Raw genomic sequence first — 11,471 nt, 5'->3', positions numbered from 1 at the left:
ATCTGTATATATATTAAAACAAAGATATGTGAAAATAAAGAGCTCTGAAATAAAATATTGTAAAAATTAAAAGATGGGGTACACGATTATTGAAAAAAACTTGCAACTGTTGGGATCATTAATAATTCTAGACTGTTAGATGAGATAGTAGAAACAATCTCACCCGTTAGATTAAACTTGACCCTCAAAAGTGAGTTTGCTATTATATATAGATAATAATAAATATTAAAATTATTTAATAGTCAAACAAAAGGTGAGATACTAAAACGATTAAGACGCAACGTTTAATCGTGACTATTTGTATTCTTACAAATCCGGAATCCACTTTTCGTTTTCGATAACAGAGAAGAAACAGGAAAAACCCTAATTTGAGAAAATCATGAGATTCGATAAAATTGATGATCTTCTTCCCGGAAGAACTAATTGGCGTATACACGCCAAGGTCTTACATTCTTGGAGTATCAGCGAGTTCTTTACAAAAAAGTACTGCTTCTTATGGATGTAGAGGTTAACGTCGTTAATTAACATCATTCTTACTTAAATTTCAATTTTTAACAGTTCTTATATATATATGACTTCTTACACAATTTTTATTAAACTGTGAAGGGTAACACAATTGAAGCTACTTTTTTACCAAATACACTCGCTAAACTCCGAAAATATATCGACGATGGTGACTGATATGATATTAGAACTTTCAAAGTAATCAATCCAACCCTGAATGAGAGGAATACTCATCATCCTTATCAAATTAAATTCACGGACGATACCACTATGACGATGGTCCAACAATTGAGTCCAAAGAATTACTTTTGATTCGAGGATTTGGATGATATATATCGTGGAAGAATAAATCATCCCATCTCTTTTGGTAAGTGTTTCGTTAATTAATTTAATATTGATATGGTACAATCCGTGAGTATAGTTAATTGTAACTTTGTGTTCGGGAATCTAGAATCTTTATAGGATTTGTTGTAACTTTGTGTATTGGCCCCTCCCTTGTGAATTAATGTTGTAATCTTTATAACTTTGTGTCCTAACTTTGTAACTTTGCAACACTTTGGAAAACTAAATTCTATCTTTTCCCCCAAATTAGATGTATGTGGGTGTATAGTAGATGTGGAAGATAAAAGAAGACCTGAGAGTGCCATTAAAAGTAATGAAGTTGTTTTCACGTTGTTGAATTGCAGGTAAAAGACATTTACTCTACCTTTAGGACAGTTACGTTTTAAGATTGTCTCTGTTAAGATTTTTTATTAATTTGATAAACATGTAGGAATGAAACTGTGAAGTGTCGTGTCAAAGATAACTACGCTTCTGAATTCATGTCTAAATGGCAATCAAACAGGTGTCATCTCATATACAAATCCGAACCTGAGTTTTGTGTAATGCGGTTTGTGAAGGTCGGAGAATATGAAGGTATGTAACATAAAATAGTTCTGATATAATCATCATAAGGTAACTAATATATTCACTCTGCAAATGTTTATAGATGCACCATGTATCGAAAACACATTGGCCTCTTCGAAGATCTTTATAAACCACAGTTCGAAGGACTGGTAAGATTTGATTATGTAAAAATAACTTTATACACTTTATATATGATTATGTATGATGTTAAAATAATTTTGTTTCATACACTTAATATATTTACAGGTCTGAGTTTGCTGGACGTTATTACATAAACCATGTAATGGAGCATCAAAGTGAGAGCTCGGAGACTCAGTCATAAAGAATGGACTCAGAAATGAAGATACGGTGGCTTAATGAACTTTTTGTATATGCAAACTTTAGTATAATTTTGAATGTTTGTAGTACCAAATAAAATGGTCTAAACGAAAATATATTTATGGGTTGCTTAAAATATTATTTTAGTGGTCTTAAAAAATTACATATTATATTGTCCCAAATTATTATATCAAAGTAATTAAAATTGACTGTAACAATTGTATTTGGCTCATTTAAAACTTTGTTATGGTCAATTTGGGCTTAAACTTTATAAATGGATTTTAAAATTTCAATTAAACTTAAAAAATGGACTTTAAATTTTCAATTTATATTTTGCATATGTAGAGTAATACTATAAACATTTTATTAACTATTCATTTTATTATTTTTAAAATGAAAAAAAAAAATATTTAATACGAAACTTACAAAAAAATAATTTATGTCTGAACATACGAACTACTATAAAAATTAAAAAAATTAATCAGGTTTTTAAAATATAATTAAATTAAATTTTGATTCAACATTTTAAAGAATTAAATTAATTTTTTTTTATTTAGTTCCTGCCCGCACAAGCGTGCGGGTAACTCTCCTAGTCCATGGTAAAGATCAGCTCCAGTGTGATCCCTTATAATCCGGACTCTCCCACAATGAGATGATGCATGAGTAATCCACGAAGAGTAAAACTCACATATGTTACCAATATGAGACTCCTATGAATTTAGCATATTGTGTTTCATCCAGTGCTATGAATCCTGCAAATTGGTACCAATCAGTGTATTGGATTCACTCACCTCTTCAGTATATAGTGTGGAGTTCATTGACTTCCAAATCCCCTGTAGTGCTGATTCTCTGATATCGAAATGGAATAACCTTGGCAAGCTACAATACATAAGCGCATTCTTTTTCAGTAACAATCTACCCTTGAAAAATTCAGTTTGATTGGCCAAGAAAAGATCACTGTAGGAGAGGCTTCTGTCTAGTAGCTAGCAACATGGAGATAACTTTATATAAAGTGTTACAACAACATGGAGACTTCTCTCTCTCTCTCTCTCTCTCTCTCTCTCTCTCTCTCTCTCTCTCTCTCTCTCTCTCTCTCTCTCTCTCTCTCTCTCTCTCTCTCTCTCTCTCTCTCTCTCTCTCTCTCTCTCTCTCTCTCTCTCTCTCTCTCTCTCTCTCTCTCTCTCTCTCTCTCTCTCTCTCTCTCTCTCTCTCTCTCTCTCTCTCTCTCTCTCTCTCTCTCTCTCTCTCTCTCTCTCTCTCTCTCTCTCTCTCTCTCTCTCTCTCTCTCTCTCTCTCTCTCTCTCTCTCTCTCTCTCTCTCTCTCTCTCTCTCTCTCTCTCTCTCTCTCTCTCTCTCTCTCTCTCTCTCTCTCTCTCTCTCTCTCTCTCTCTCTCTCTCTCTCTCTCTCTCTCTCTCTCTCTCTCTCTCTCTCTCTCTCTCTCTCTCATCTGATGTAGGGAAGGAGGACATCAAAGACGTTCAACTGAGGAGCAACACTGAAGGAGAGCAGATAAAAATAAAGGAGCTATGTGATACTTGTGACGATTGATGGCTAGCTGACTTTGCGGATTTTGGTTTTACTGGAATGACTCAAGTGGTTTGGAGGGTTTAAAATAAAGGAAGAAAATAACAAAAAAAATATATGTGCAATCTTATCATCATATTCGTATGTTAACATGTTATGTGTTTTAAATGGTGGTCACTTGTTGAGAAGTCATGGGGAATAGTTCAAACATATCCGCAAGTCCTACCTTTCTACTCATATTTTAATCAGGTGAAGTGAAACTCTGTTCCCAGTGAACAGATGCAAATGACTATAGTTATTCTCTGTTCTCCCAAGTTTTGAAACTCTCTTTCTCTTGGTTATCATATAGGGCCTTGGTTGGTTCCCATTTTCTCTTGGAGGTAAAAAAAACATTGTCATACGCTCCCTGGTATACAATATTTCATGCCAAAGTCTGCAGGTGTAGTGGTCACTCATTGTTCTAGACTTTTTATGTGCATTATCTCTTTTCCTTTTCTGTCACATTCTTTATCTGGACTAATATCTGCATGCCAATTTGATCTTGTTTTCTGTTGTGTTCTTTGTGATAGCCACTCCTAGAATTTCACGAAGGAAAGAATTCAGATATCATGCAAGTCACTGTTGAGTAACTTGTGACCCTAACACTAGCCACATATTTGATTTTCGATAAGCCTAAAAAAAAAGAAAAAAAAAATGAAATTTGACATCTAACAATACAGAACATAAATATGGTAGTGGTGGAGAAGCATCTTATAATGGAGGAGGGTACGTCAGTTTCAGAGAAAAACAAAAGAGAAACGCACATTTCACAGCAAGGCTCTTCAAACGTCAGCTTCAGCTTTCTGCTTCTCCCATCTCAATCTGATTTTCTGTAAGTTTCTGCGCCTCATAGTCATAGCAAATATGAGATTCCTACGAGACTCCTGCAATGCAGTACCAATCAATACATGTAGATTGAAACTAGGAGTGTTTGGTAAATAGTAGAATAAAAATAAATGAAAACTAAACATTTTAAGAAAAACATGTGGGCTTGATAGCAACAATGACTCTTTTTAATATTTAGAGAATTAGTTACATTTCCATAATAATTTGATTGCATGTGAGGTATTTAATCAACAAAGTTTTGATTCTTTAAATCAATTGATGAAGTATGATAAACTTGACCTATAAAATAATACATCTAAAGTTTATGGTAATTCCATAAAATCTGGTCAACCTTTTCCTCATACGAAATATGAAAAAAAATATATATATATATAATAATAATACGTGGAGAAAGGTAACAATTATTTAGGCGAACTCAAAACAAATCGTTGAACACTAATTTAGGCAAACTCATAAACAAATCGTTGAACAAGTTTTGGTTGATGTTACCGTGGAACAAGGAAGAGTCTTCATTTTCCCAGATTCCTCCTCCTCTCTTCTCTCTTTTGACCAAACCTCCATTTCCCAGGCAAGACTTCTCTCAAGTTTTATGATCCCTTTTACGTTTTTGCTTCCATGCATGCTCATGCAAATCTCAGACGCAAGATTCTGAGTTTTGCCCACATTTGCTCCATTCTTTTCTCTTTGTTGTGATAGTTTTTTGAGATGAGTTTCAATGTTTTTCAGGATTCATCATCATCACCAGTTTGAAGATGGATTCAAATGTTATATTTGATCAAAAGGTCACAAACGGGTTCACGCCTGTGTTAACGTACGCAGCCTGCGAATGGTTTCTCATATTCCTCATGTTCATCGATGCTCTTCTCTCCTATCTTCTCGTCTGGTTCGCTCGTTACTGCAGATTGCAGATGCCATGTTTCCTCTGTTCCAAGCTTCTTCACCCTCTACATTGGAGATTCTTGCTCTGCAGAAACCACAGATCAGAGGTTTCATCTTACATGTCGTGTCAGAATCACGGCAACAACCTTGCTGATTGTCGAAGCATGTGCGATGATTGTCTCTTGTCGTTCACCAAAATGACTGGTCCGAATCCAGACATGAACAGATTACTTCTTGGTAAATTAGGGTATGATCTGCTCTCTAAAAGCCATTTTGCTCACCCTAGATCATGTTCTTGTTGCAATAAACCATGGAGGACTAGGCACCATACACAGAGACTGATCCGGTTAGGCTCTCGGGGAAGAAACTCCTCCGGTAAACCAAACATTCCCGCTCCAAGGCATCTTAGTCGCCGAGGAAGCAGTGGAAGCTTGAAGAAGATGAGAGATCATAAGACAACAAGTGGTGCTGAGTATGCTGATGTTGGAAGCCGCAGCGATGGCATGGCTCATGTGGGTTACTCAGAGCTGAAGATTCACTCAGATTCTGATTCCGAGTTCCTGTTTTCAGATGATGATGCACTCCTCCAAATAGCAGATTTCAATGCTGAGCCATCTGAGAAACGTGTTCACAACTCTCGATCTCGGAAATCGTTTGAAGACAAGAAGATGTCGTATCATAAACAGCCTGATTTGCGAGAAGACAACCAGGATAAGCACATAAGGAAGACATCTTCAATGCTTGAGCATAATCTGGTAAACAAGACTCGGCAGGAACGACCTGTTAAAGCAAAGAGGCATGATGATGCCCTCTCTGAGCTTATAAGTATGAGTGAAGCTCGTCCGTTTTTACTTGGTTCACCTAAAAAATTGTATGCTGTAGGAGCAGCACCACGATATGGTATGCTTATTATTTTGGCTTTGCACGACCGCTTATGTCCGAATATATGCAACGTTTCATATTGGTCTTTAATTTTGATGTTGTTACTTGCAGAAAATGAAGCTGAGGTAAGTGGCAAGTCATCTCCTGCTGGTGGGGAATTCTTGAGTCCTTCTGGAGATAATGGTACCTCTCGGGGAATCCAGAATGAAGAGCACGATGATTCGGCAGATTTTGCTCAAAACATCCCCAGTTCAGCCGTGGAGACAGAAGAATTTGAGGCAGCTATGGATGTGTCTGGTTTTGTTGAAAATGAACCTTCTAGTGATGAGGAGAATGGAGTTGAAGGAGACTCCAAGCCTTTGGCGTCGAATGACATGTCAGATTCTTTGGAACAGGAGCAGTCAAGTGAGGAAGAAAATGAGGTTAAGGAAAACAATGTTGCAGAAGAATACTTCAGTAATGAAGAAGAGGATGAGGTCAGTGGACATTTTGAGCCATTGACATCAAAAGATTCATCTGCTGAAGAACAATCCAGTGAGGAAGAAAGAGCAAGTGATGGCTATTCGAATGCAAAAGACAATTCCAGTATTGAAGAGGACGTGGATAATGAAGAATCTGAGCTACTGACATCAAACAATGCGACTGGTTCTGTCACAGACCAATCCAGTGAGGAAGAAGAAGCAAGTGATGGCTATTCGAATGCAAAAGACCAATCCAGTAAAGAGGACGTGGATAATGAAGAATCTGAGCTAGTGACATCAAACAATGTGACTGCTTCTGTCACAGACCAATCCAGTGAGGAAGAAGGAACAAGTGATGGCTATTCGAATGCAAAAGACCATTCCAGTACTAACGAGGACGTGGATAATGAAGAATCTGAGCTAGTGACATCAGACAATGTGACTGGTTCTGTCACAGAACGCTCGGCTGAAGAAGAGCATGGAGATCATAAAGAGACTGAACCTTTGACGTCACCAAAAATATCCAAAGAAGAATCTGAGCTAGTGACATCAAACAATGTGACTGCTACTGTCACAGAACGCTCGGCTGAAGAAGAGCATGGAGATCATAAAGAGACTGAACCTTTGACGTCACCAAAAATATCCAAAGAAGAATCTGAGCTAGTGACATCAGACAATATGACTGGTTCTGTCACAGAACGCTCGGCTGAAGAAGAGCATGGAGATCATAAAGAGACTGAACCTTTGGCGTCACCAAAAATTACCAAAGAAGAATCTTCATTAGAGCACAGTGATAGAGATTCCTCGAAGGTAACAGAGACTCGTAATACTTCAAATGAATCACCGGAACTAAAGCACTCTGCCTCTGTGGAATCTTTGGTAAGCATTAGCAGTGACATCGAAGGCGAAAACCGTGTTGATTTGTTAAAGCAACAACTAGAACATGACAGGAAATGCCTAAGGGAAGTGACTAAAGAATTAGAGGAGGAGAGAAGTGCCTCAGCTATTGCTACAAACCAAGCAATGGCAATGATCACACGGTTGCAAGAGGAGAAAGCAGCTCTTCATATGGAAGCTTTACAGTACCTGAGAATGATGGATGAGCAAGCAGAACACGACGTTGATGCACTTGAGAGGGCAAACGATGTCTTGGCTGATAGGGAAAAGGAGATACAAGATCTTGAGATGGAGTTAGAATATTATAGAGCAAAGTATCCAGATGAGCCAAGAGACGAAATTCTCGCTAGCATGGGAATTCTCGGTAATGTAGAAGAAACGAGTGGCGCCTCAACTGATGAGACCAGCAATAAAGCTTCAACAGACATCAAACTTACCGGTTCTCCCACGGCAGGAAATTAAGAAAGAATACACATTTGAGAAGCTACATCAACTTGCTGGAGGAAGAAAACGCCAAGAGTGCTGAAAATGGATTTCTCAGGCTTGAGAGGCCTTTAGTAGTGATGGTCACAGGAGACCCAACAAAATAATCTGCAGAGGCATAAAGATAATATACCAGCATTCACTGCAGAAACATATGGTGAAGAAAGCAATTCCCAACATGGAAACTGATTCTTTTGAGCATAGTACTCACAGGAAGGGCAAGAAGAAGTGGATTACCTTAGCGAACGAGGTTTCAACGGTAGAGAAACATTTAGAGACACAAAAGGCAGAGCTTGTGTTTGTAATAATAGGAAAATGAAAAGGGGTAGAATTAGTTGAAAAGATAGTTGGGGAGCTTCAGGAGTCACACAATCTTGGGATAGTAAGAAGATGATTGATTGATTGCCTGTAACATGGAGTGCAGGTGCGGTTGGAAAAGTCTATCGTCTATGCAAGAAGAGAACTAAACATGATCCATGTTAGGAAGTGTAACCGAATCATTCATTTATTCTTTCTTTTTAGTTATATCATTTGTGTGGCTACCTTATTTTTTTGGAGAACCCACCAATCATATCATCAAAACTACAAGATTTTAGGACCAAGATATAACTGAAGTTTCAAACTTTTATTACCAGAAGCTTAATCCAAATGTGATAATCCTTTCCTACTCGACAAGAAATCTAACTGTTACCGGAGAAGGTAAAAAGACAAATCACAATGATAAGTACCTAAAGGATCAACGCTTTCTTCAACTCATTTCTTGAAGCTTTATTATAGCATCAAAGCTGAAACTCTCACCAGGTTCGAATGTTTCTTCAAGATCTTCATAGCTTTGCTCGACAGTCAATTCTTTGCCAACCTTTAGGTCTTCCTACGTAAGCATCAACAACCAAAATCAAGCCCTTTTGAACTCCAGCCAGAAAATTTTCTTACTCACTGATTCAACTGGTTTTACACAATCAACCTAAGGCTGTTGACGATAATTCCAATTCTAGTAGCTAAATCTGATAGAGAGGGTGGACCTTCAAACAATGACCTAACTTAATAGGTTGGCTTCAGGTCACTCCTCATTCCTCAGAAAGCGCTAGCGTGTTTCTAAGTATGAAATGTTCTTCGGGTTCACATTTCACTATCCAAGTATCCACAATTTAGCACCTATCGGATTCTAAGTATGAAATGTTTCAAAAATGTTCTATTTATTGAATTTACAATGTTGCCATCTGAAATATAGTCTACTGAGAAGCTTGAGCATATGAAATACCTGTTTAACATAGTCTTCAATAGCAGAATTGATTAATCTCTTTATCACCTGCCTATAGACTTTAGAATATCCAAGGATCTCTAGCAAAATATCTCTGGGTATCTGCAAATATAAGGAAAGGGGGAACTTAAGCACAGGCCAAAGAACAACTCAAAGAATGTATTTAAGTGAGTTTGCCAGCATATAAGATCAATCCAAGAACTCTGAATCTAACGAGTATCACTACAGTGCATCGCATGATCTTTGGCAGATAAGTCTAATCCCAAAAATAAAAATACAGGTCCCATCGCCAAAACCACTTGATGGTTAATATATTTTACCTTAATGCTAAACTAATGGGTTCTCTAAGATACACTGAAGCAAGAACTTACATTTGGGGTCTTTCCTGGAGTTCCAAGGTTGATAAGCAGATGCAGGAGAGAAAAGAAAAGAAAACAGAAATAACAAAGAGTTAGAGTCAGCAACTAGTCATCAGTAACAAACCATATTAACTACAAAGAAAAAAAAAAACAGAGATTTTCCAGAACTTTGTGTTATATCTATGAGCATTGTTATAACTTAGATGTCCACCCTATTTATCCAAATCTTTCTAAAGCCAATAACGAAACAAAAAAGTGCAGAGAGTTGAAAGAAGCATGCAATCTAACTCTATATCAAACAATTTGCACCCTCAGAGTAAGCTAAAAAGACACCCAATACATGTTTCTAAGCCTAAAATCTATCCAGAGTGAATGAATTTTGGATTGAGAGCCCCAACTTAGACAATAAAGTTTATCGAAAGTAAGTTTTCAAGATCACATAGCTAATACGGCAATTTGTGATGTCGTACCTCCTTTGACTCTTCGGAACCCCGGAATTGGCTGAGCTGCAGCAACCATTCTCTCAAATACATTATTGAACACAGTTTGAGTCTTCTCTCCTGATACATGTACATGCACCTACACTCAGCCAATAAAGGAAACATAAGGTAGAAAGCAAAGTCTCAAGACACAGATTACATCACGAGGGTTCAGTGTTATCCTTGTTCCCACTAATCAATGCTTCTTTTAACGCAGAAACAACAAAAGCATACCTTAACTTCATTGCTGCTTGTAGTCTCCACTTTGGTAATCAAAACAGATTCATCCTTAGAAGAAGTCTCTACATCTACGAAAGGGAAACCACATTTTCATGTCAAAGAAAGNAAAAAAAAAAAAAAAACAAAAAAAAAAAGTAGAGAATCATATATAATTAATTATAAAGTTAAGAACCTGATGGTGCTGCACAAACTGCGATAAACTGTTTATTCGTCGTAGCTCTGTATTATTTTAGTTTTGATTACAAAAGCACACATCTAAGAATTGAATATTGTATTAATCTAAATATAGCTCTGGAATATTGTATAGTTCTTGAAAGGTTTTACCTTGTACAGAGTTTGTGTTGCAGTGAATAAGTTGAAGGAGGAAGAGTAACAAAAGAAGAAAACTGAAATCTTGGCTTTGGATCAATCAACTGCAAATAATTAAACAAAAGTGTTGGAACAAAATTACATAATTCCGAATTAAATAAATAAACAAAGGAATAGAGAGTATAAGAAGAAGAAGAAGAAGAAGAAGAAGAAAGGAGGGGCTTAACGGTGGAGTTAAAGCTGCAAAACGAGAGATTGTGGATTATGATTGTCTGCATTCTCGATTTAGCTTTGTTTGTTGCTTCTCTCTGGCGTCTTTGTGCTCTAATAAGATTAAAGAAGACAAAACATTACGAAAGATTTGGTAAATTACTTTTTTTTTTCTTCGAGAAAGAGTGTTTTTTGTTTGCCCGGAATTTTTGAAAACTGAAGCAGAGGAGTTCGCCGGAAGTTTGTACAGAAGCATAGAGTATAAAAAAAAATCGATAGGAGATTGAGAGAGAAAGAGATGAGAGAGATCACCTTTGTTTTGAGTGGAAAGAGTTCTTCTGTGAGAGACTTCGGGAGATGAATAAGGAAGAAGATAAACTCACTCAGGGAACGATGATGATTCTATCTTTTTCTTCGTAAGCCCCTTTTGAATTGAATTGTTTACGACTTTTTCNAAAAAAAAAAAAAAAAAAAAAAAAAAAAAAAAAAAAAAAAAAAAAACTCAAAAACATATACTATTAACCAAAAATCTGTATATCACTCAAGAATATTTACTCAATTTTTTCTAAATTTTACTTGTATTTGGCTATTTATGCTTTAATTCCAATTTCAAGTTTGATGTTTGATTAGATTTTTTTTTTTTCATTTTCTTTTATCGTTTAATTCTGAATAAGGTTTTAAAACTTCAAAATAATCATTTTGTTAGACTCATCTGAGAAATTGACAAATAGGCTTTGGTTGGATTGGAAGATTCATTCTTTTGTTTTTGTTACGTTTTTCTCACAGGACAAAGCTTTTTTTCGGCTTCGGATAGATTCAGAATCTGATCTTCAATTCCAAAAGTGCAAATGAATAACCCAAACAGAAGCAGAG

General features: G+C 36.5%; 2 protein-coding genes across 4 annotated transcripts; one reads left to right on the top strand and one right to left on the bottom strand.

Annotated features, from left to right (window-relative positions):
- LOC104786570 (probable myosin-binding protein 4) lies at positions 4,537–7,895 on the top strand. The gene is made up of 2 exons (XM_010512002.2): positions 4,537–5,917; positions 6,011–7,895. The coding sequence occupies exons 1-2, from the start codon at positions 4,891–4,893 to the stop codon at positions 7,717–7,719; spliced, it is 2,736 nt and encodes a 911-aa protein (XP_010510304.1). The 5' UTR covers positions 4,537–4,890; the 3' UTR covers positions 7,720–7,895.
- On the bottom strand, positions 7,974–11,028 carry LOC104786569 (trigger factor). Of its 3 annotated transcripts, XM_010512001.2 has the most exons (10): positions 10,911–11,028; positions 10,616–10,712; positions 10,404–10,492; positions 10,252–10,298; positions 10,074–10,147; positions 9,831–9,939; positions 9,373–9,386; positions 9,002–9,103; positions 8,469–8,611; positions 7,974–8,146 (listed from the first exon to the last, which is right to left on the bottom strand). In XM_010512001.2, exons 2-9 carry the CDS (start codon positions 10,664–10,666, stop codon positions 8,489–8,491), a joined length of 609 nt encoding a protein of 202 aa, XP_010510303.1. In that variant the 5' UTR covers positions 10,667–10,712; positions 10,911–11,028; the 3' UTR covers positions 7,974–8,146; positions 8,469–8,488. The 3 variants fall into 3 exon arrangements, 2 of the variants coding, with proteins under 2 accessions (XP_010510303.1, XP_010510302.1); XM_010512000.2 differs by lacking the exon at positions 7,974–8,146 and having other exon boundaries at positions 8,347–8,611; positions 10,911–11,027; XR_002037996.1 differs by lacking the exons at positions 7,974–8,146; positions 9,373–9,386 and having other exon boundaries at positions 8,520–8,611.

The sequence above is a fragment of the Camelina sativa genome, chromosome 5 (genome assembly GCF_000633955.1).
Source record: "Camelina sativa cultivar DH55 chromosome 5, Cs, whole genome shotgun sequence".
NCBI lineage: Eukaryota > Viridiplantae > Streptophyta > Magnoliopsida > Brassicales > Brassicaceae > Camelina > Camelina sativa.
The sequence above is the reverse complement of the archived record's forward strand: the minus strand, read 5'-3'. Positions and strand labels throughout refer to the sequence as shown.